Source organism: Motacilla alba, chromosome 4 (genome assembly GCF_015832195.1).
Source record: "Motacilla alba alba isolate MOTALB_02 chromosome 4, Motacilla_alba_V1.0_pri, whole genome shotgun sequence".
Lineage (NCBI taxonomy): Eukaryota > Metazoa > Chordata > Aves > Passeriformes > Motacillidae > Motacilla > Motacilla alba.
The window spans coordinates 9,040,300-9,065,871 of NC_052019.1; the positions used below are offsets into that span (position 1 = coordinate 9,040,300).

The 25,572-nt window shown below is 38.3% G+C and overlaps 1 protein-coding gene across 19 annotated transcripts in view; it reads left to right on the forward strand.

The window, feature by feature from the left end:
* Positions 1-25,572, forward strand: part of ADD1 (adducin 1) — a 62,755-nt gene that overhangs the window by 14,838 nt on the left and 22,345 nt on the right. For 18 of the 19 annotated variants that reach the window (XM_038136708.1, XM_038136704.1, XM_038136713.1 and 15 more), the window contains 8 exons: positions 16,296-16,508; positions 17,719-17,881; positions 19,008-19,159; positions 22,414-22,494; positions 22,907-23,056; positions 24,008-24,151; positions 24,305-24,403; positions 24,814-24,990. In XM_038136708.1, coding sequence (XP_037992636.1) covers positions 16,314-16,508; positions 17,719-17,881; positions 19,008-19,159; positions 22,414-22,494; positions 22,907-23,056; positions 24,008-24,151; positions 24,305-24,403; positions 24,814-24,990 — 1,161 coding nt within the window. In that variant the 5' untranslated portion in view covers positions 16,296-16,313. Of the gene's footprint in view, positions 1-5,410; positions 5,480-16,295; positions 16,509-17,718; positions 17,882-19,007; positions 19,160-22,413; positions 22,495-22,906; positions 23,057-24,007; positions 24,152-24,304; positions 24,404-24,813; positions 24,991-25,572 lie in introns of all 19 variants that reach the window. The other variant, XM_038136705.1, reaches the window with a different exon arrangement.

Consider the following 25,572-nt stretch of genomic DNA (forward strand, 5'->3'; position numbering starts at 1 on the left):
TGGTGCTTTACAGTTTTTGATGCCAGTAGCCTCTCAGTGAACTTGAGAGAACTGCGCACACATATTTTGGCAATAAAACAGCAGCAGTTGGGTTTCTAGAAAGAGTTCATTTTACAGCTTTCATTGGGAATGAAAGTACTTAGTGCCGTGTGAATTATTCAGGATCCTTATCTGACTCCCAACTGATTTGACACATCTTTGTATCCTTGGTGTTCATTATTTTAACTTAAATTTCTGTTTCTGGAGCTATGAGCCCTATGCTGGCAGGGTGGGATTTTTAGAATACAGTTGGGAAAAGTCTCTGGTCACTACTAGACAAACATAAACAGAAGTACTGGTACTTTATATTTAGAAGTTTTCTAGGTATTAGTGGTGGTAAGGTTGAAGGATGGGAGTACATCTTTTCTGTGGATAGAAGAGTTGTTGCTTGGATAGGGATCTGAATAAAAACCAATAAAGGTGATATTATAGGCCATGGAGTTTGTTTTAGACAATCAATAACAAGACAGATGTGTAAAAACACTGTTTTTTTTCATAATAATCTTCGAATGTTTGTCAACTGAAATAATCCCTGTTTAGAGATAGTCTTTAAAATGAACATTATCCATCCATAATCTGGAAGCAGGGTTATGTGTTGAACAGGAGCCTTTCATGTTCTACACTGGGACTTAAATTCAGTAAGTCCATAATGCCCAGAAGCACAATTTCAGTTTTGTTCTTTTGAGTTTAGTAACAGTTTAAAATTAGTTTTGTAGAACATTAAAGCTGTGCAAAATGGTGTGTGGGTCTGTCTTTAGGTAATGTTTGGGGATGAACCTTAACAGAGGTCTCGTGTGGTTGGGACTGGTGCTCTCAAAGCCATGTGTGTGGAAGAGAGGAGGGAGAGCTGATGTGCATCTCCTGGGGTTTTGGAGTCATGGCTGAAAACACCCAAAATGTAAATGCATGCAGCCTGGCCTCTTCAGGGAAGGCAGCCTTTCTGCTGGGCCAGCTTTGTACCAGCATAGGGTGAGTTGTTGTGTCTGTTTACCTGGGTTGTGGTGTGTGAGCTCGACAGCCGTTCTGATCCTTGTTCTCCCGCAATGCAAACAGAATCTCTGGGCCATGGCTGGTGCCTGTCCTTCTGTGTTTTGTGCGTGCTGCTTTGCTCTGTTCAATCTTCAACCAAGTAACGTAACCCTCTGCAGACCAGGAAGGTCCTGGTTCAAAAGTAAAGAAGTAGATCTAGTAGAAAGTGTGAGAATTGCTGAGATTGCTGAAATGTTAAAGTCTGGGCTGCTTCTGATTCTGAAAGTGGCTTCAGTAAAATGGCCAATGAACACCATGTTTACATGGTTTGCAGTGACTAGAGAAACTGGACTGTTGCTTTTCTCTCCAGATATAATTCTGAAACCCTGCAGAGAAGAGTAAATGACATCTTTTTGCCACTGTCAGGTGGAAACAATGAGAATCTGAGCTGGAAGAGAAATTCTGGGTTTACCTGATGTTAATTTATGCAGCCATATTCAGTTGAGTAATACTTGCCTGACAAGGGAGACGGCACAGTCAGGAAGATGGTTTTCTCATGGTGTTTCATCTGTTACCATGTGGGTGTACGTGACCCTTGAGGTTTACCCCCAAGTAGGAAACTGCATAATTTTTGGGTGGGGAGCACATTCACACTTGCCTGTGAAAAACACAGATAAGCTGCTCCTAAAATAGAGTTTGTGGGGGTTTCTTGACATGCTTTCCTAATATGGAAAGAAGAACAATCTAATGCAGGAAAATGAGTCCTAGTAACACTTTAATTCATAGCTGATATGTTTTAATCTGTAGGTTAAAGTCATCAGGAACATTTTGAGAGATGGAAAAGAGAATGCTCTTGGCTTTGGGAGCTGTGCAATGACATGAACTTTGTCTTACTGTCACTTCGGGGATGTCTATAAAGATAGTGTTAATATCCTTTATATAGGGCATGTATTTTAAATACTCTCCAGATATGTTTAGTGTGAGGTGGATAAAAAATGGTGTAACCACTGTTTTCCTAAAATTTTTCAGCTACTTGAAAGATTTACAAATATCCAGTTAAGCACTATGCAAAATAATATTTTTGAGCTTGAATAACCCTGACTGTTAGCTGTCCATTTGGAAATAGAACAATAATGCATATGCATTTGTGAGATTCATATGTGAGGTTCACATTTCAAAACTGTTTTTATGTGCAAGTACGGTATAAAATCTCACATGCAAGGTTTATGTAAGGATTAATACTTAGGTTTGCATTCTTCAAAGATATTTGTTTTTTCCTGCATACAGGCTTTTTTAAACTCTGTCCAAGTCTTCTGTGTTAAGAGAATAAATTGTGTCATAATTTGTGTAATTTTCTTTCTCTCCCTCCCCCATCAAAACTGGGAAGTGCTGTAAGAGAACTGGGGGGGTGTCACTCAGAAAAACCCAAGTTGAACATGAAGGAGAAAGTAATGAAAAATTCAACACCTCTGCTGCCTTCATCTGCCTGATTCAGGCCTGCTTGAAATCTCTCGTTTTCATATTAAGCTTCTACTTTATTTATGTACTTTGATTCACTGTCTTCTTGCTTGATCTGGTAACACACCCATCCACAACATTTGTGCTGCTTATATATCAAACTTGCTGGTTCCAGCATAATGCCTGCACTCTCTAATCATGTAGCAATTTCTGAGTTACTTGGATGATCTGCCAGAAAAAAAATGGCAGAATTCATGCATCTAGTAATGAATATTCAGGTTAGTTCCATCTCAAAAATCTCAACTAACCAGTCTCATAATAATGCAGGGTTTTTACTTGTGAGGCAAGTGCTGTAGGATCTCAGAAGTTGTGGGTATATCAGTCATGAATTCAACAAGAAACTTGAATTTCTCCTTTTGGCAGTTTCCAAGTGGTGGCACATTCTGTTACATCCTTCCTTGTGTGCTTTCCTAATCTTTTGGAGCAGCTACACTAATTCTTTATAACTATATTAACATTTCCTGAAAAATGTAAAGAAACTAATGGGATTCTTAAATTTGATGATAAGGGGTTATTACATAGTTTTCTGTAGCAACAAGTGCTGCCAGGGTATACTTAAGATTTTTTATGTCCTTGCCTCACAAATCTATCAACAAAATGGAATATTGTTTTAAAAAGTGCAGGTTTAATCTACCTCTGATTCAAGTAAAAATGGCATCATGAGGTATACATCTTAAAAAAAAAAAAAAAAGGGTGAGGATGTAAGTCAAAATCTCTGAAAACTAATTATCTCTGTTGATGGATAGGCAAGTAACTTTTATTTTGTTTCAAAACTGCGTATCTCAGAGCAGGAGCAGGGAAAAATACAAGCAGGGTTAATGATTGTGAAGCTTTACCATCACGAAATTAGCTGTCATTTTGTACAGCCTAACTTCAGTGACACTATTCCTATGAGTAAGGAACATACTAATACTTTTTCAGCCTGGAAAGCAAAACTGATTTGTTTATGCTCCTTTTGTTTGCCCTTGCCTGAATAGGAATGTCTTCTCTCCAAATCAGAATGTGTAAGAGCTGTTATTAAGGTCTAATAATTTCTGGTGAATGAAGAAATTGAACTAGAATATTTAAATATTGCAGTCTTTTTTTCAGAACTGTTCCATAAAACCCACAATCAGAGTAAACTGAAAAGCAGAATCTGACAATCTGTGTGCTTGAATTTTAGCATTTCAGTTTGTTAGTAGGCTTTCTTGATTAAAAACACCCCAAAAACTTCATTCTTTATTTATTAACTATAGTAGGTCTAGACTCACATTCAGATGTCTTGTGGATAAAACACCATACAGAATCTTATCATACTCACCTTTTTTAAGCATTCCAGCTTCAGCTTCTTACCTGTAATAATAAATGGAGAATTTTTCATTTAGGTGTGGTCTGTTCCATATTAGAGCAGAGATAAACAAGCTGAGTCTTGGTGTCTTTGTTCCTCTGTGTCCATAGGCAGTTCAGAGGGATTTTGGGCAAGCCACCTTTGCTGTTAGTGTCTGTGGGGTTTGTATCCTCAGACTGTAGTGTGGGATTCCCCTTAACAGTCTGATAAATTCTATGGCTGACTTGAACCCTTGGAATACAGTACTTTTAAATTTGCTCTAACACTGTCAATACAATTGTATTTAAATCTAAAATGACCTGGTTTGAGGTTTTTGTATCTGATCAGTTTAAGAGTTTATCCCAGGACATCTTCTGTTCCAGAGGGTAGTGTCCAAATGACTAAGTCAACAGCTTCTTCATTCCAGATTCAGAATTTTTTTCAGTGTTTAACCTAAAGTAACATTTAAAAAACCCAACCAAAGCCCATAAAATAGTTCTCATGCTTGTACAAAGTGAAACTGTAGCTTTAACAAATCAAAGACGATATTTTTACTATTTGTATATAACTGAGGGAAAAGGAGTCTAACTACTTTTCTCTCCCCTGTCAATAGAGACACCAAATGTCATCCAGCTGTTCTGGAAGAAGTTACTGTTGCAGAGTAGTTCAGAGGGTTAAATGACATTGTTCTGTTCATTGCCAACAGGCTTCAGCAATCTCATCCCTTGCTGTTCAGCCTCCATGAAAATAACTGGATCCTGGCCAGAATGGGGCCGCTTTGCCTAAGCACTGCTGCAATCAGTTGATCCTTTGTGCATTGTGATACTGATATTTTAGGTGTGAATACTTAAAGTTACTGAAATTTCTTGCGTTTTTCAAGTATCAGAGAATTGTCAATTCCTGCTGAAAAATGAGTTTAAAGTTCTTCTGTCATTTGTAGGAGCTTTTGTTAGTCACAGTGCTTTTTGAAAGGTTTGACAATGGTGAGCATTACAGTTATTTTACATTTTAAACATAAGTTTTTCAGGTTTTTTGTATTTGTGATAGCACTGGGTATGAGTTTGGGATCTGTTTTTTCCCTAGACACTGATCTAGATCTTCTCAAAAACCCCAACATTTAAATAAAATTATATGTTCATGTCTTATTTTAGAATGTCCAGTCCTGTTTATTTAAAGAAGGGGAGTGCTGTATAGCTAATACCGCCAGAAAAATTATAAAACCTTATGGGTAAAGTGAACCAATGCTACTGTGGTCACATTGCATAGTGGAGGAGCTTGCCATTTTGCTTATTTACCTTGTTACTGAACCCTACAGCAGCATGTTTTAGCCAGCTTGAAACTGATAGTGTGTGCAGTGTTCAAAGGGGCTCTGGCATCTTCTGCCTTCTGCTAAAGCTGCTTCTGACCTCCACAGTTGTCATGCAGTGCTGCAGCCTCCCCATTGCTGTGGCAAGACCCTGTGCTGTGTCCTCTTCCTCCTGAAGTGCTGTGTCAGAAGCACCCCCAGGTTTACAGGGAACAAGGTAAAACCTTGTCCTGAATCACAGGTCCTGACCTAATTCTCATTGCTGTCTAAAGCCACAGGTGCCACCACTGCCCATCTCTCTGAAGCTGCTGTTCCGTGAAGTGGCAGTGGATTGTTCTCTGGTAAGTGCAGATGGCTTTCCTTCTAGGGGCTATGTGGAGTACTTACTCTTATGGAATCTGGGGGCATACAGGGCTTTAAGGGTGTTTTTTCCTAAGAAAATCTAATTTCAAATGTGTGTATATGGAAATTATGGACATATTCTTACCTGATTAATTACATTGGCAAATTAAACATCTGATTTTGCTTCAGTACATTGGTGACTTTCTTTTTATGTGTACATTTGTGTCTCTTTACAAATCCAGTTTTGGGATTAGAAGTCTAGCAGCTTTTATATCTTCAGTTTAAGGCCCGTGTTCATTTTTGGGTCAGACATGCTGATCAAGCTTTACTTCTTGGATAAAGCTGGGGCCCTGCCCTTGGAGAGCTGGTGATCTGATTTGACCTGGGTTCAAAAATCTCAGGGCAGTGGCTTATTGATGTGTTTGGTGTGAGGCTTGGGAAGTGCATGTGGGTTCACAGAAACCTAAAAATAAGCAGTATTTGGGTTAAACCTCTTTATTTGTATGGACTAGTGACCCTGATGGCAAAAATAAATATCCATTTATTTTCTGGTACTGCTGCCACCAATCATGAAGTTTAATAGTGTGAGAAGTATTTTAATTTTACGTTGTCTGGGTACTTTCTCCACAAGCAGGGGATGAAAGTGTGAATTAGTGACTTGACTCACTCTCGTGCAGTTCTGTTCAGTGTGTGTAGCTGGGTCTCTGTGACATCAATGGTGAATTTTACTGTCCCAATAAAGCAGACTGGAAAAATACTTGGCACCAGTGTTTCCTGTTCAACAATTTGTCAATAAACACTGGATGGTGTTTCCAGTGCTACCCTTTTTATTATACAGGCTGTTAAACTTGACATTTAAAAAACATTAACCTGAACAAGTCAGTTTCCATGGGGTAAACTGCTGAATGCATCAAAGAAGCCAATGAGACCTGCTAAGGTATTTTGAAGCTTTTTTAGGTTTTGTAGCTGAAATTTCTTGGGGAAGGTATTCCTGAATGATTCAGGAATTTGCATTTTGTGCTACTGAAGATAGGTAAAAAATAGGAAGAATTATTCTACCTGTTCTGACAGAAAACTTGTCCTGATAGCAAGTCTGATCAGTTTGACCTGAGCGTAGGAGAAGGATTAAGGAGGATTTTTGGTTCTGTCTCTGAGTCTGACATTCAGTCTCCAGCTGTCACCAGCCTACCAGCGCAGGAAGGTGCTATAAAAAAAAAAAAAAAAAAGGTGTTGGAAAACTGGAAATGCATTGGAAGCTGCAAATAACATGAACATATGAACATATTGTGCCTGTGGAACTTATTTTTCCCAAAGCTGAAGAAGGGAGGACAGGTTCATAGATTTCAGAGCAGATTCTGATCTCAGTGCAGACAGGTAGTAGAAGGAATTCTGGAAGTTATATTAAAACATGTATTATACAAAGGTTTTTAAAGCGAAGTTATTGACTCAGTACTGTATGGGGTGAGGAAATTTCCATCTCTGTTCAAGGGCAAATGTGTCTGTTATTCACTCCCAAGTGTTACATGTCTCCATACTTTTGTTAGCAGGACTGAAAGGCTCTGTCACCTCTGTGACCAGTTAATCTTTCTGGTTCACTGAATATGCCAAGCTTCTGATCCTGCAAGTTACACTTCTACTCTCCAGATTGGTTTTGTAGCCCTTCAGTGAGCTCTGAGATTTCATGTCTATTATTGAATATTCTGGTAATTTTTATTTTTTTTTTAAGTTAGGGAAGGTAATTTTTCTACTTCTGTTTTTCTTTGGTTTTGCTGTTATGGTAGAACACCTGGCCACAGGTTAATCTTGGCAATTTTTGTGTGGTGATCTGTGACAGATCCTGAATTCCCTTCCAATTTTGCCTTTTCAGCATTGAGTATTTCTGGCATAACTTTTGTCTCCATTTGTACTCCTTTGCATTAGCTGTGTTAAAGTGAGTTTTATGATATTGCACTATCATTAAGTAAAAACCACAGGATCAAGAAACTTACTTGAATTGGGAATCAGATTTCTGAAATAAAATTGCAGGCAAATCAGCTTCAGTAGTATTTGGCAGTGTAGTTATAAGGACTCATTTGGGGGGCTCTTAAAGTGCAAGTTTTAATCTCAGTGTTGTAAAATTTATCTGAAAACCATGAGACTGCTCTGAACAATAACACTAAAGCCCATGTTTTTCACTGAACTGTAAGGAATTATTTCTGGGGCTAATAGACACTGAGGCAGTGGGAAGAAGTGTCTCCACTGCCATAACCACCATTGGTGCTCCTCTGACAAGAAACAATGGAAAAATACGTTATGAGCTTGTAGAATCCATACTTGCTCTCTGTGTCTGAGGAATGCAAAAGAAACCGGTGAAATTCCTGTTTTGTCATTTGCATGCAAATTTTGTTATACGTTTGTGAAGCTCTTAGAGTTTGAGCAGAAAAGCTTGGGTGTCTGTGGTTTAAGCTACTTATTTAGAGTTTCTTTGTGTTTTATGAACAGTGTGACATTTTGTTTTCTGTTATCGCTTTCCCTAATCTTTCATGAGTTTATGCAATGAGCACTTCCACAAATGCTGCATGAGAAACGTATGGAACTAGTAGATAAGTCTCTGAGTCAAAGAAGTGAAAGCAAGGTAATTTTGATGTTGAGTTAATAAGTAGGTTTGACACTGTTAGTTTTTCACAAAATCTTTTGATGCAGAAATGGCAGTTCTGTTGGTTTTTTCATAAATTGCTTAGCAGAAGAATTGGAGAAAGGAGTGGAAGAGGTGAAGTTAAAAGGCTGGTAAGAAACCAGGGACCTTGTCAATAGGAGATATAAGTTAACACTTTGAAGAGGATTTTTTTAATCATAACTTTGATTTTTAGATTTGGATTCCTTACCACTTTAATTAACTTGGAATTTGATCTTCACATCATAAATTAATGAATCATGGTAGGGTTTAACACGAAAGTTGTATCAATGGTGAGCACAGGCTGGAACTGTACCTTCCAGTGAGGGGAAGAGCAGCACAGTGTGCTGCCCTGTTCCTCCCTGTGTGTCATTCTCAGCTTCCTGCAGTGTCCAGTCTCAGGGATACAAAGCTTTTCCAGGTCAGGGAGGAGAGTCGAACGATTACTGTTTCTAAAAGTTTGATACTTTTGGCCTTTTCAATCCTTTATTAAAAGCAGGGAAATAACCTCTCTGTATTTTAGCTTTTTAATTGATTTTAATGATTTTCTTCTCTTTTGTTTGCAAGGACTGAATTATGAATTCTGACCCATATATACTGAAACTTCTGCAGAATTTAGACAGCTGTTTTTAACAAATATCCCAGCTGAATCTGTCCACCTAAATTCTGGCCCAGGTTAAAAGGGATCTCAAAAGGTCATCTGAGCCAACCTGTTGTGGAAAAGGTAGCCTAGATGGGATTATCCAACACCCTGCCCAGTTGTGTCTCGAATATCTCCAGTTGATGGAGATTCCACCATTTTCCTGGTGAGAACGTTCTAGTGATTGTTATCAGTGTAGAAATGTCTTTTCTATATCAAGGTGAAACCTTTTCTGGTGCAAATTGCACCTGTCATGTGACTCCTTGGGAAGAGAGAGCCTCCATCCATTTTTTAGCCAGCCTTTAAATTCTGGGAAAGTGTGATGATGCAAGCATCATCTTCTTCAGGGAGAAGGGAGAGAGGAACTAACTCATTTAGGCTTTCCTCATAGAGTAGGATCTACCGTCTTTGATCATCTTCATGGCTTTCATTTTGACCCTCTCCAGTCCATCTGTTCCTTTTCCCGAACTGTGGAGACCACAGCTGGACACAGGAGTACTCCAGGAGGGGCCTGACAGGCTCTTGGTAGTTTGGGCTGGTCACATCTCTCATCTCTGCTAGTGGTGCCCCTGTGGGTGCGTGCCAGCATCTGCTTTGCTGTCATTGCTGCAGCAGCTTCACTGCTGAGCCCCGTTCAGCTCTTGTGCACCAGGACTCCCAGGGCCCCCTCAGCAAAGGATCCCAGCCTGTGCCGGGCTCTTCGGTGTCATCACTGCTGCAGGACCTTGCGCTTGTCTCTGTTAAACTCCACATTCCTCTTGCCAGCTCCCTGTTCCAGCCTGTCCTGGTCTGTGAGATGGCTTTCCCTGCTGGCAGGTCCACCTCACCGCCCAGTGCGGTGTCACCAGCAAACCTGGGAATGCTGCTCTCAGACCCTCATCCAGGTTGTGGTGATGTTGAAAAGTGTGGGTCCCAGCATCATTTCCTGGGGAAGCCCCACTTGTGACAGGCTGCCAGCCTGAGTTAAACCATTGACTGGCGCCTTCCGAGTGCACCCTGTGGGCCCGGTTCCTGCCCGTTTTGCAGGCCACCAGCCGCTCGCATGCTGGTTTGTCCGTGAGGACGCTGTGCGAAACAGCAGTCAAGGCTTTGCTGAAGGTTGTTAATCAGTATCTGCTGCTCTGCCGGTGTTGACAGAAACTGTTATTTTGTTGCAGGTGATCGGGTTGGTCTGGCGTGATTTGCCTGTCGTGCAAGTGCTCTGGCTTTTCCCAAGCACCTGCTTCATTTGGCTTTGGTAAAGCTACGCAGCAATTACTGTGTTTTGCAACCCGGTGCAGTTATCCTGAGGCTCCTTGAATGTTCTCTTAACACAGTGGCTTAGCCTGGCTTTTTTGGTAACCTTGAGATCACTCACTTCCCATTGTGCTAGGCCTCTGATTTCAGTGTTTCAGAGAAGGTGAAAATAGGGTTGGTTACAGTCTGTGGATTTCAAATAAAATTGGTCAATTTTTGTTTCCTTGTTCGCACACAGTTTGTTTTTTGAACTATTGTCATAATTACTAAAGCATGTATTACAAATACAAAATGCAATACTTTTGGTTATATGAACTTATTGCTGGATTTCTCTAAATTCTAGAGTCCCATATTTAACTTGTATTATCTCTTTTAAAAGGCAAAATGATGGTGCCTGTATTCAGTATAAGAGAAATAACTGTTCTTATTTGTGAAATGGTCTCTTCCTGTTTGAAAACAAAGAACAGAGGAAATTCTGAAAATGCATGAGATTGGGAACATTTGCTAAAAAATAATATAACTGTTCATGATACTGAGTATGTTGTCTAGTGAGTAGTACAGTCATGATTTACTTTCTTTGTTCTTTGACTTCCTAAGATAATGCCAACTTTTCCTTTTTAAAGTTCAATCGGAAATATTTGAAATGGCAAGAACAAATCCAGTGTCATTGGTGCCAAAATGCTGTCACTGAATGTTATGGAAATTGTAGTGCAAATCATAAATAATTTCTCTATTATAAAGTTACATTAATTTTTTAAGGAGAAAGTTTGGTAAATGTTATTCTAAAGTAAAGGAAATCAGAAAAAAATACAAACTGTATCAGATTATTGAGTGAAGCGCTAGGAGTGCAATCTTATAAGTTTTTTTGCATTCACTAAGTAATAATGAAACCTTTTTTTCTGTAGATAGATGTTCTGCTTCCATTCTTCCTTGGTCCTGTTCCCACCAACTTAAATTTCACTGTGACTCTATTTGCAGCGGCTCATTTATCTCTCAGGTTTCTTTTGCCCCACCCCAGTGCTGCCTGACCCATTCCCTTCCTCTTCCTCCCTTCTGTCACCTCACGACTTCCCCATTAAATGATTTCAGCTCTGTAGCTTTCTGCACTCCCCCAACTCTTTCCTGGGCTATAAAATTACTCTTATGCTTCTTTTTCCCTGTCCTGTTGTGTTTGCATCCAAAACAGAGCCTGTTTCCCTCCCCCTGCCTGCACACTGCCTGACCTGTCACTTGCATGACATTTTCAGGTACCTCTTACTCCTCAAAGACTGCTGATTGCTCAACAGGAAAGAAAATGCGTTGTTTTGCTACCCCCTGGTCCCTTCCCCAGCAACTTGTCTAATGTGTTTTCACCTCTGTTAGACATGGTGGCATAGTTCTGGTGTGAGTGGAGATCATTTTTGGAAAGAATTGTCAGGAAAAGATGGATACAAACCAAATTACAATATCATTGTCAGAATAGATCTCAAAAGCAACGCAGTCTGGAATCGAGTGCCCCTGATTTTTGTTGCTGGTGGCTGGGATGAATGAGCAGTTGAGAAGTTGCCGCTCATTTAATTTGCGGGTTTGGCACAAGGTCCCATACAGGTGTTCTGCTTGTGTGTTGTTTTGTACAAACAAACTGTAAGCTACCAGGAAGAGAGCAGGTTTGGGATTTTTGGTTTTGTTTGCTTTTTTTTCTCTCTGAAATAACTCGCTGTTGTAAGGTTTTGGTCAGATAACTCTTTTAAACTTAAAACAAACCCCATTGCACGTGCTGTCTTGGGAAGTGGCAGTGTATTTTGAATTTTTTAGAAGTCTTTTATGTTTCCATGTCACCTTGTCACAAACTTCTTCCTGCTTCTCAGAGTGCATTTTTATTTGGATTTGGCTTCAGCAGACTTAAGGCTGTGTTGGTGTGGAGAGCTATGCTCTGTTCTTTGGTTGCAGGGAGCCTGTAGCTCAAATTCCATTGACTGCAGCCCTAGTAAAAAACAATTTCCTCAGGGTGTGGAGCAGCAAAAAAAAAAAAAAATCCATTCCAACTTATTACAAAACAAAACCAACCTTAAAATGATTGCAAAACTTTTTTTTTTTTTTTCAGTGAGTGTAGTTAGCTGATCCTTGCTAGTGTCCATATTGTGAGGCATTTCAAATCCTCCCAGTGTTCACACAATATTCATTATGATGGTTTGGTTGGAGACACTGGACCTATAAACTGTCAAATGTGTAAATACTTACATCTGTCCCAAATTCCATATATCAAAAAGAGTTTAATAATAAAGTTTTAAATAAGTTTTTTTAGCTGCAAGAAGATCACAATCCAAATCAATTTTAGAGGTTTTACTTATATAATTTTCCAGATTTAGGGGTGAGGTTTTCATATACCCTTAACTTCTTGTCGATTCTTATTGAATATTATTCAGTCCTACCTGTTTAAATTTCTTTGACTATATGTGCATCATCTGAGTACTGAGGAATGCAAGTTGCTTTAAAAAATTAAGATTTTTCTTTGTGGATGTTAATGTGAAAAATTTTATCATCTTTATGTTTTAAAACTTTCTTCTTCTGTTTAAACTAAATTCTGTAGCATAACCCTCAACATTCCTCTTAGGTGGATCCTTTAATTAAACTGTTGGGTTAGAAAAGAATGGGGAGGGAGAGAATTTTGAATCATAAAAATAACCTGAAATACTAATACCAGTTTCAGAATGTGTTTTCTAAACCATGCTCAGTACCTGTAAATGAGCTATAAATTTTATAAACCTGGTTTCCTAGAAGTAATTCACCACCAGCCTGTTTATAGCAGTTGCTCTCACATCCTCATGCCCCGTGATAAATACGTTGTGCTGCGAGTTGGCTGCTGGCTCCCGTTTGGTGTGCTGGGCCATTGACCACCACGGTGTTTGTGTGTACATAGGTATTAAATAAATGGATGTAATTGTTACTCTGAGGTGCTGTTTGGATTTTATCACAGCTGTTAATTTTCCTTTTCTCCCCATAGTAAAAGAGCTGTTCCCTCTGTCTGTCTGTATTTGACAATAACTGCTTCTGGCAGGTTTTCAGTGCACTAACATTTTCCAGCCATGGCTTTTTCAGTTAAGGGTGTGGCTTTTTCTGACACAGTTGTGTTAGAACAGGCTCTCACATAGAAACACTTATCATGGCAGAAAGCCCTCTGGCATTGCAGCTTATCTTACTGGGGGCTGTAGTGCACTACATGAGAAAGAAACTGTCTGTACTGAACTATTGTGGGTGTGAAGCCAGTCTTAATTTTTTTCTCTAAGATGTGTTTTTACTGCCTGGGCAGACTGTTGTGATTTGCAGTGTGACCTTGCAGTTATAGAATCACTGGCCATTCCCCATGGTGTGTTCAGATTCCTTTTATTTATTTATTTGTGTTCGTATTAGTGAAGCTCTTACTGCAGAGTTCATCATGCCTTACTCCCAAGGTGTTTTTCAAGGAAACTCGTAAATAAATTCCAGTGACTTTGCAAAGTGTTGTCAAGCATGTCTGCTTTCAGTTTGAAAGTTGATCCCTTTAACATCAGTAGCTGACAGCTATTAAAACAATTACTACTACAGTCATGTTAAAACAATTAATTGTTAGACCTTGCAGAGGGGATGCCATTAATTTTGGGTGTCTGCAAAACTGAGCTGTGAAACAGTTATTCAACCTTAGATATCAAATCATCATTGAATGTTAATAATTGGTTTTCATGTGAAATTATTGCCACTACATTGTGATGAAGTAATAGCTTCCCAAGACCTTCTTGAATGCCATTGTGTACTTGGATGGAGGAGTAATGCAACTTCGGCAAGACACTGTGATCCCATGTTCATGTTGCTCTTTTGGGCTGTTAGGGACCAGCCTCTCGCCAACGTGAGTAGGAAACTGAAGTAATTATGTGTGTCATTCATTCAGAAATAGGTTTTGGTACTCTGAAAGTAAGATGGAGTTAGTGTAAATAATTAAATGCAAAATTACATTTGCAGATGTGTGTACAGTTTAATTTAAATAAGATGGTGCATGCACAAACAACATGACACTTAAACCTAGCCTGAGCATCGAATGCCTCAGCCAGCAGGAGCAAGCTGTTCTCTGCTGGTGGTAAGCTCAAACTTCCTTTGCTTTTCAATAAAGACACATTTGTGGCTGTGCTCAGCAGAGTGCAGTACAAAGTGAACTACTGAGTGGTTCTGGTTGTCTTCACTTGCCATTGTGCTGTTTCTAAACTCCCTGATTTTTTTTGATAAGCACAGTCTGGTGAAGCTCAGACTTCGCTTGGGTTGAGTAAGCTGTTACTGTGAGAGAGTAAGGCACGTTTGGGTCTGCAAATTGTTGTTTTTCAACAAGGCCCTAGCTTGAGAGGCAGTAGTATGGCTGATAGAGCTCAGGAGGCTGGAAAAAGTGTTACTAGGGCTTCAGAAGCATTTTCAAGGAAGGAAGAGTCCAGTGGTGCAGGCTGGAGGTTGTGAGGAGAAAGAGAACTTAGAAGGAGTGTATTATTTATCTGAAGCTGCCAAAGGAGAGGTGTCTACCTTGCTGTAACTTCACTTGCTTAACATTTCCTAGGTCTAATACCTTAAAAGGTTTCCCTTGTGGATAAAAGCATTATTTCTCCTTGCTGTACTCTGTATTTCTCCGTGGGTGAAGGAAAGTGAGCAATTTAAATAATAAAGATGTGCATATAAGCTTTAGAGAAGAAAACAATCAACCATGGTGTTTAAAGTCTAAACTTTAAAATGAAATGTTTTAAACACTGCAGAGGTGTCTTTGTGTGTTTATTTAGTAACTCAGTAGGTGGAAATAATTGAGTGTTTAAGTGCTAACATAGATTTTCATAGTAATATCCTGTTCTGCAGAGTCAAGAAAAATACTTTATTTTGGTCATTGTGTTCAGCTGCCTCAGTTCACTGTTTTTTTTTCATTCTGATATAAGAAATGAGTTGAATTTTGAAACTTCTTTCCTAATGTAAGAATTAAAGAGGATGAAATCTGCTAATTCTAGAGTCTTGAAGTTGATAATTTTCTTCATCTAAATGATTTTGTTTAACATAATCTGCGTTTCAAAATTTATGTAAACATGTCTTTGTGTGCATCCATCTGAAGTGGTTTTAGCTAATAAGCATGCAAATAAATTGTTAAGCAAATTAGAAGCAGTGTAATTTAGGTTCTTAACAAAAATCTAAAAATGGCAAAAGAATAGACATATGTAAAACCTTACTAGTTTAGATGTGATGATGAATGATTACTTACATGAAGATATATACAGTCTTTTCTACTTAGTTGTAATTTGATATATCAGATGACCAGGAATTGGAGGCTTGAATCTCAAAGTGTTGGGAGGGTGGCTTTATTGAGCTGTCTTTTTCTCAGTGGAAGGCTTCAAAATTCTTCTGAGAAGCATTTTGGAATGAGGGTTGTGATCCTGTGCCCAGAAAAGTGGGATAATGTTCCATGAAGGAATTGTTGTGAGTGGAAGGAGGAGGTGTGTGTGAACAATGCCAGTTGAGCTTTCAGCCTTTCTGGTAGATGCAGGCACTTGCTGACGATGACATGTAAAACTGAAAGGAGCCCTGGCCAGGGACTGGGGGCTGTGTGTGTCTGTGCTTTCCAGATTCCAAAAACCACATGCTAACATAGTGATGTGCATGTTATTGAATGGACCTGAAATAAATGTAAAAAGAACACTTTGGGCTGCAAAGTTAAGATTTCTGAGTTTGTATCCAGAAATGTGTTGGCAGTCCAAGCATGTTTTGTTGGAGCTGATTCTTCTTATTAATGAACATGTGTAATACACTGATTTCAGTGAGGATTTAATTTTTGATTTATGCAACATTCTTTTTCTTATATCTGCTTTAACTTTTTAAGAAAAAAATAAAAGGCAAAAGCCCCAAATTAATGAATTTAGACCTCGTGTCTAGAACTTCTGTCATTGTCTCTGAGAAGGTTTGAAGGATTTCCATGCTTCCACAAACCAATTTGGCCAGACAGCTTAAGGAGTTTTTCCCCCAGTTTAAATGGGAGCTCTCATATTAATTTTGATCTGAAATAATTTATGAACATATTGGACATTTCATATACGTCAGCCTACTTTTCTGATCTTGTATATTAAAATCCTTTAATCCTTTTTCCTACTCTAGAATATTGTTATCCGGTTGCACAAACATGGTTTGTCATTTGGGAAGACATGCTAATTTTAGATGGATTTGAACTATTACTTAGAAGGTAGAAACACATACAAATTTGGTAATTGTTTCCTTGCTTGATGTATTTATTCCTCTTCTGTGTCCTTCTTCATAGGTTCCTTAAAACTGTGCTATGAATGGTGATTCTGGTGTGGGGGTGGTGACTTCACCACCTCCAACAACAGCCCCTCATAAAGAGAGGTATTTTGATCGAGTTGATGAAAATAATCCAGAATATTTGAGAGAGAGAAATATGGCACCTGACCTTCGCCAGGATTTTAACATGATGGAGCAGAAGAAGAGAGTCTCCATGATTCTTCAAAGCCCAGTAAGAAAAGAAATGCTTCATCTTTGAAGTGACAAATTTAGTATCTTTTCACTATCAGTACGGGATTGGAGAATTTTGTGTTGTCTTAGATCCATTTGGTCTTTTTTCTTATTGGCCTTTCCTGATTTTTTTTCCTCATTCTATCTGTTTGAGTTTTTATGGTCTACTCACAAAGCATGTCTTCAGTCTGGCTTTCAGAATCCTCTGTATAATCATCAACATTTTTTTCATATTTTCCATTTTTTCACTGGTTTCATTTATTTGTTTCAATGTAACTCTCTTAATAGTAGTTTATACAAGGCAGGTCTGTCCTGTACCCAGTTTTCCTTTTGGGATTTGCCCATATGAAATATTTTTATAATCTTTCTCTGAAAAGGTTCACAGTAATGGAGTTTGAATGATTGGCATTTAATATTGAAGATGTTCCCCTGGGGAGATAGTACACAAACAAACTTTCCCTCATGACATTTGTTCCTTTTGTAATAACTAGTGAGTGACTTTAGATACAAAACATTATGTGACATAACTTCACTTGGAATAGGGTTGTGGTGGTACAAACGCAATTTTCCTGTTAATTCAACCCATTTGATTTATGAAAATATTAATAAATGGCTTAATAAAAAAGTAATGACCTAATGACTGCAGTACTTCTCTTTCAATGCAAATTCCAGTGTTCTTGTCAAAAGCAGGAGCTATCAGCAATAATAAAAACTCTGGTTTTCTTCCTTCCAAGTTAAAATATATTAAAAAAAATACAAAAAATCCCAGGAACTCCTCGTCTAAACAGGTTTTAAAATTTTAATGTGCATTGCTTTCTGTGTTCCTGGATGCTTTCTTGGCTCCCAGTTCCCTGTGAGCCACAGTAACAAATTCTTTTTTCTGGTTCTGTTACTTTTCCTTTCACATTTTGTGTTAAAGTCAATTATACATTCTCCTCCTTCCAGAAATTAATACTAGCAAGGCTCAAAGACTTTTGGTGTTACTTGACAAGAGAATGCTGGAATTTCCATAAAAAAGCCCACGTGACTCAGATCACTGGAGCTCCAAAGAGCAATGTTTTGAAGTTACAGTATGCACCCAGTAGTTCTGCCTTCAGGTGTTTTTCAGAGGAGGTGTAGGATAGTTCCATCGAAGCGCTAAACAGAAGCTGTGTATGAAAGGCTGAAGTTCATTTAAACATGCTTTACAACATGCAGTGTCTTCTTACCAGGCCTTCTGTGAAGAACTGGAGTCCATGATCCAGGAACAGTTTAAGAAGGGGAAGAACCCAACAGGTTTATTGGCTCTGCAGCAGATTGCAGATTTCATGACAACGCACGTACCCAACGTCTACCCCGCAGCACCTCAAGGTGGAATGGCTGCGTTAAACATGAGTGAGTGCACCTTCAGTGATCACAGCTGAATTCCTTTTTTTCTTTTCTTGAAAGGCTTAAAATGAAGACAGTGTGACTGTAATAAAGAGTACTGTGAAGTTTAAATGCTATCCTGTTCTGCTCACACGAACGTCGAACACATGAAATGAATTGATTAGTTTCTAAATGCCGCAGTGGTGTGCAATGTGATTCATGTGTATAGTTTATATCAAAAGTTATTTCAAGGATGGTATCTAAATTGAAAAATAAGCCTGATAAATCAGTGTTATTAAAAATTTTTAGTATTTAAATAGTGCTAATTACTACAAGGTTTGTTTTCAGGAAAATCAAACACTTATTAGTAGTCTGGTAACAGTGAAGGGCTTTAGAAACTAATTATTTTTGCCATTGAAATACTGTTTGTAGCTTTCTCCTGTGGAGTGAAGCTTTAGACAAGAAACATCAGCAAGCAAAACAAAGCAGGAAAAAAAACAGAATGTGCAAATGCATGTAGACACAGGTTTTGTGTTAAGATGAAATAAATCCTTGCCTGTGCTCCAAAAGAAATCTTTAATTCTCACTGTAGCATGGCCTGGTTTTGCTTTTTCACGGTTACTTTTAACCACATTTCTAATTGCACTGTAACTAGAATTATAGTATTTGTATTTTTTACCATAACCTTCCTCTCTCTAGCTTGTACTTAATTTTTCTTAATAAATGAACCTGTGTGCATCTTTTTAGGTATATAATTCTTGTTGGGAATACATGTATCACAAAAAGTGGAATATTTGGGATTGCATTTTTCTTTTAACAATTAAGATGTATATTACAAACAATCATTAGGTTGAGAGAGGAAAAAAGTATTTTGCTAAGGAATGCTCTGTCATGTTACCACTAATTCATAGTAGGTAAGGCAATGAATACCGAGTCTACCAAAGCTGAATAACCTTGCTCAAGATTGTAATTATATTTGTGTAATATAAATTATTTCATTATAGGAAATGAAAATTTGCTGTCCATTTCTTAGGTTAACGTGCTCATATTAACCAGTAAGAACAACTGATCAAATAGTGGTGCATGTTGCTGAGTTTGAACTGATACTGAGCTCAACCTGCCTTGTGCTTTTTGTACCCCTTCTCCCCTTCAGGTCTTGGCATGGTAACACCAGTAAATGATCTGAGAGGGTCTGATTCCATTGCTTATGAAAAAGGGGAGAAGTTGTTACGATGCAAATTGGCAGCTTTCTACAGATTAGCAGATCTCTTTGGCTGGTCTCAGCTTATTTACAATCATATAACAGTGAGTATTGAATCAACAGATAACTGAACCAATTGTTTTAACATACAAGAGAATTGCTTCCCTCCCCTATCTGTCATTTTCTCTTTGTGTGTGAGAAGAGCAAAGTGGTATTGAAAGCAGTATAATAGTGAAGAGATTTGTCATTGCATTTCAGCTTGGATGTCAGCTACCACAGTCTGAATAGAGTCTTGAGAGAGTGTACATGAGAATTCTTAGGATGAAATAAAGATTGCTGAAAGACTGTCTTTTTGTTTATCAAATGCTTTGACTAATTGTATTTATTATTCTACAAGGTCAGTTCTTGGTTTTATTGCTTTTTTTTGCTAAGTACTAAAATATCTTCTTAGTCATTCAGCTGAATTTTATAATTCAGGTACCAGCCTTTCTGAAAAAGAAGCCATAGTATTTCTGAGCATGAGTGAGCTTCTCTGCTTAATGCAGCGTGCCAACAATTTTCCTTGTGACTGAGTAATCATTGGCATCCATAAAAATAATGACAAGGAGGTCAAATCAAGGAGGTTTTATATGCCAGAAGAATGGTCAGCATGAGTCTCATGAGTAAAGTCACAGCTGTGGTGTGCAGCCCCGTCAATTGTTGTCCTAACAGAGCTGAATTGTTTTTTATTCTACATAGTAGAGGTTGTCCTTTATGTATTTTCAGTTCTTCTAGTTGCAGTTGGAATGAAATATGGTAATATTATTTTTACTGCTTTTTGAGAATTCAAGGCATATTATTTGTGAGCAGATGAAGATGATAAATGATGCGTGTAGGCATAGGATCAAGACAGTATTGGTTAGATCGTTTGGTTCCTTTTGTGAGGGAACATATCCAACATAATGGTTCTTGTAAACAGCTCTGTGCCACCCCCAGATTTTTCATACGTGACAGGAGAAGTGATTTTGTAAAAGGGACATTAATGCACTGAAAAGCAGGTTTGGAGATGGCTTTCTAGTGTAAAGTTCAGCCCTGGGAATGTTTGTACATTTAGATAGAAGATAAATATAATGAAGAGTAGCATGTCAAGGGAAGGGGGTGACATGCAATTGGGGTGGAATGCCTCAAGTTTGCTGTCTTTGGGGAGGAGTACAAGGAGGATACCAGTAGAGGAGGTACCAGTTGTGATGGAAAACAATCAAAGCACTTGGAAAATGAGCTTTTGAAAGTGTTTTAGTCACTTCTGAATGGCAGAGGTACTGGAAAGCTCTTGGCTTGTCAGCAGCAGTCCCAAGTCATAGTTCTCCTGTCTTTTACAAGCTCCTCCAATGAACAGCATTCTGAAAGATGACTGAAAGATAATTTATATCTTCAGAAGCTGATACAGAACAAGGTTGTTATGTTTATTAAGTAGTACTAAGACACCCCTTTGGAATGTGGTGAATGCTACTGTTTCATGCAGTGCTGGTGCTTGACTCCAGGTTTTCACTTTTTTTGTGAGTGGATGCTGTAATTACTGGGTGATTGCATTCAAGTTAAATGCCAGTTCACTTGTGAAGAGAAAAGGTACAACAGCCTTCTGTGAGAGTCATAATTCTGGGTGTTAGAGGAGAATGGGATATACTCTCAAATCCTCACAATTTCCATCTAGGCATATCAGGGAGTTGGGTGGAGTATCACTGCTTTTTTTGGATCCCTATCAATCCCTGACAGCTACTGTATGTGGAATTGCTCAGACTGGTGCAGTCCTGATGCAAACACAGAATTACAGAGCATCAAGAGCTTTCATGCCAAGTATAATAATGTTGAGTATACTTGGGCACCTCCAGGGTTTTCATGTCAAGTGCAATAATGTAGAGTAAACTTGGTTGTCTCCAGGGTCAGGCAGAATTTGAGATTACAGGATTACAGAAGGTAGACATCATTCACCAGGTCTTGGTTTGCTTTGGGGGCATGAGCTGTTAATTGGATCTAATCCTAAAGCAAAGTAGTTTGTGAGTCTTGCTGCTTGTTTGTCTTTGATTTGAGCTTTCTTATTAGCTTTTGGGATATTTTGAATAATACTTGTTCTTTGTCTTGCATAAATAAGTAAGGGATTTTTCTTGATCATTTGCACTTCTGTAGTGGAGAACTACTTTGGTGATTCATCAAAGTACAGATTAACTTCAACTGACTGCTTCAGTTTAAGATTCTTATGCTGTAGCATGTTCCCAGCTGGTTGTAAAGGAAACCAGATCTGTGCTAGAAGCTTTTGCATGACTGCACAACTACTTATTAGAATTTTTTTTTCCCTGCAGTAGAACTATAACAAAGTATATGTGTATTTAATGTTACAAGTAGTAGAAGACATGAGGCAGAAACAGCATAAAGTAGCTGCATCCCAAGGAAATTCAAAACTCATGAATAACTTTGAATTTAAAAAACCCAAACAACAACCAAGCAAAAAACCCAAATCCACAACACAAACTACCCAAATGCTGGGTAGACTCATAGCAAAGTAGGGAGTTGTCTCATGTGTCCAGTAAAACTTAGGAAGCCTATTAATTCACCATCAAAAGACACCTTAATTACCTAGATGTCCTGTATTTTTCATTGTATAGATTTTAAGAGATACATCCCAAGATGTGAATGCTTTGAAGCCAAAATTATTTTTGTATTATAAACCCTGGATTGTGTGAATGAGATGAGAGAGAAAAAACGTAAGTGAAGGTCAGGATGCTTGGTAGAAAATTTGCAAGTGTGCTGTACTGCTCACAGATGTCTCACAGGAACCAGCAGCAGTGACAAAATCCTTCTCAGCATCAAGATGTTTTAGATCTTTAGCTGTTTTAGTGGGCCAATTCTTGTGTTTTCTCACAGCCTTCTACTTTATACCTTATGTCTTACTAGGGTAGAAATACCGTTGGAATGTAAACTCAGTCAGCTGAAAGAATTAACTTTTTTCCCCATTTCTCTCAGTATTGTTCATTTTATCCATAGTGAGTGAGTTATCATTATAACAGAATACAAGGGTTTACTAAATTCCACCAATCTGAAGGATGTATATAATGAGTTATCATTATAACAGAATACAAGGGTTTACTAAATTCCACCAATCTGAAGGATGCTGGCATGTTACTGCCATCTTGTTTTGTTCAACATTATTTAATTAGAAGTGCAGTGCATTGATTATCTGTTTATTACGACATGGAAGTCGTAATGTGTGTTATAGGTATGCTTGCCCATTCCATAATCAGGATGTAAAAGTAACTTTAATGGCTGGGGTCTTGTATGCTTAATAAAATCTTCTTAGAAACTCTTACTCTTGTTTTACCCTTAGGCCAGAGTAAACTCTGAGCAAGAGCATTTCCTTATTGTACCTTTTGGACTCCTCTATAGTGAAGTCACTGCATCTAGTCTGGTAAGCAATTGTTAATTTTCATAGCTGTAAAATACTCATATATATATGAATATATATGTCACTTCAAATTCTATCCTAGACAATATTTTACTCTTGTGTAATATGTTCAGAACAACGTTATTGAACATGGCTGGTTGTTTTGGTACTGCTGAGGTATCTGAGAGATCTGTTTGCCCATGTTCACCACCAGGTGTCCTCCAGTTGATCTACCTGTAAAGAGGTGTTAGGTAATTTGGACAGTGAATCACCTCATGCCCTTTAAAGCTGTTGGCTGTTGAGTCCAGCTTGTTGAGGGAAGCTTTAGACATTTCAGATATAAATGATGACAACTGGTTTTAGAGTCTCAGTGGTAGATGATGAATTAAATCAGATTTTTTGTCTTGATTATGAAAAGAATTCTTTTCATTCCCAGGTTAAAATCAATATTCAGGGAGATGTGGTTGATCGTGGAAGCACTAACCTGGGAGTAAACCAAGCTGGTTTTACGTTGCACTCAGCAATTTATGCAGCTCGACCTGATGTGAAATGCATTGTCCATATCCACACACCAGCAGGAGCAGCGGTAAGCTCGCTTCTGGCTTTGTCCTGGTCCTGTCCCCACACCCCTCACAAAGGAAAGATAGCTGGATCCCCTCAATCATAGATTTGCTTCCTATTTGGAGAGGAGAGAGCCTTTTAGTCTGTCTTCAAGTATGGTTGTCTTTTAATCAGAGCCCATCCTTACTGGGTTATTACCTGAATGGCCAGACAGTAAATTGAGTTCTATCACTGGAAAATATGTATTTCTTAATGTGTGTCCTTTCCCACAAAAGACCAGATCTTTTGACAGGGAGTCATAAAGCCTTTAATATATTTTGTTGGTTTTGTAAAGCACAGTTTGTCAGGCTTTTCTGAAATATTTGAAACTTTGACAGTAATTCTGTTTGTAGAACTTGATTACAAGACAGTTCTGCCTCTTTGGAATATTTTGAGAGAGTGACTTTCAGTGTTCACATTCTGATGATTTTTTAAATTATTGATTAACCAGATTGATACAGCCATTTTAAGGATAAATTATCAAATTCCTAATATTGTGAATTACAGAGTAGCTTTTAAAAAATACTTTGTAAGTTTATCTGCAGTGCTGCATAATTATCTGTATCACCAAAGTTGTTCTTTTGGCATGGGGGCAGGAGAGGGAGTTAACTGAATGGAGAGGAAGGAATGAAGGATGCAGTTGATTTTGGGGTTTGGTGGTTTCTTGGGGTTTTTTCCTGAGTCCTTTTATATTGGTGTTGCTGTTGTATAAAAACAACAATATTGAGACAAACCCAAGATCAATGTGACTTTTGTACCTAATCCAAAAGTTATCAAAAATAGAGGCTTTAAGGACAGAGTATAAGACCACTGTGTATGTACCTGTAGAGATAGATTCAATTAATACATAAAAACGTATTCTTATTTTAATTCTCATCACTATGTTTCCACTTTTTCTGTTGCAAGAAATTAAATCAGTTGTTTTAACATTTCTCAGGTTTCTGCAATGAAGTGTGGTCTCTTGCCAATTTCACCTGAAGCACTTTCTCTAGGGGAAGTAGCTTATCATGACTACCATGGTATTTTAGTGGACGATGAAGAAAAGGTGGTTATTCAGAAAAATTTGGGGCCTAAAAGCAAGGTCAGTATTTAAATCTAGAATTAAAGAAAAAAGGAGGGGGGGCAGTATGTCTGTGTGACAGGTATGTTCTTTAATCAGTAGCAAATATTCTTTAATCAACAGCAAGAAAATAGTTGGCATACTGCTGTTAACTTTCTTTCAATGTTTCTCTAGGTCCTTATTCTCAGAAACCATGGCTTAGTATCAGTTGGAGAGACTGTTGAGGAGGCTTTCTACTATATTCATAACCTAGTGCTTGCCTGTGAGATACAAGTAAGAACTTTAATATGTTATGTAGTCATACAGCTTGCTGTGTTGACCTCTAAACAGGTTAATACTTGCATACTTTACTGGTTCAGCTCTTGGATCTAAACTAACACAGTGATGTGTGGTGTCACAATATTGTGGGGGGACATCCAAAACTTTGGTTTCACTGACAATATTCCAGTACTGTATTGAAACCATCAATTTGCTGCCCATTAAAACAGATACTTTCAAAGACTTAAGACAACTTTTATACAAGCATATTCATTTATTTAGTTTTAAAATGAAGTATTATTTAGTATTTATTTAGTTTTAAACTGAAGATTTCTTCTGGGTTTATGCCAAGTTTTTATGGGGTTTTTCTGGTCATTTTCACCTCATTCCCCACAAGAAACTTAAAGATGACTCTTGTATTTCAGGTACGTACCCTGGCCAGTGCAGGTGGCCCTGACAACTTAGTGCTTCTTGATCCTGGGAAATACAAAGCCAAGTCTCGTTCCCCTGAGTCTCCAGCAGGTGAGGGTACTGTGTCCCATCCCAAATGGCAGATTGGTGAACAGGAGTTCGAAGCTCTTATGCGAATGCTGGATAATCTGGTAAGGCAGGCCTTTCTGTCTGATTTTTACATGATAATGTATAAAATGCATTTTTTAAAGCTGCATGTAGTTGCGATTAGTTTATACAGCCTGCAGCCTGTTCTTTCCCAAGGGCTTGAAAACAACATGAAAAGCATCAGGTGTCTTTTGTACAGATTGTACAGATAGCGGATTTACTTCTTAATCATAATCTGATTGTTATTGGTGAGATCAGAGGAGATCTTGGGATTTGGGATTTGGCACTTCCAAATCAGAGTACTATGATGCTTGCACTCAATCTGTATTTTCCCCTCTTTCCATCCCCTCCCAAAATATGTAAAACTATTAATGTCCTCTTAGGTGTGAGGTCCAGCATAATTTGACTAAGATTCTACTAGTGTCTAGAAGAGTTTAAAAGGCAGGCTTTAAATAAATAAAAGCCTTCAGATAAAATGGTTTCAGTAAGAATCCATCAGCAATGAATGACCAGATACCAGCATTTACTATCCAACTTCAATGGGAAAGATGTGGCTGGGGGCAGCAGACTTGTATCTGACTGGTACCTTTGGTAGATCCAGTTGGATTTCAGCTTCTCTAGGAAAT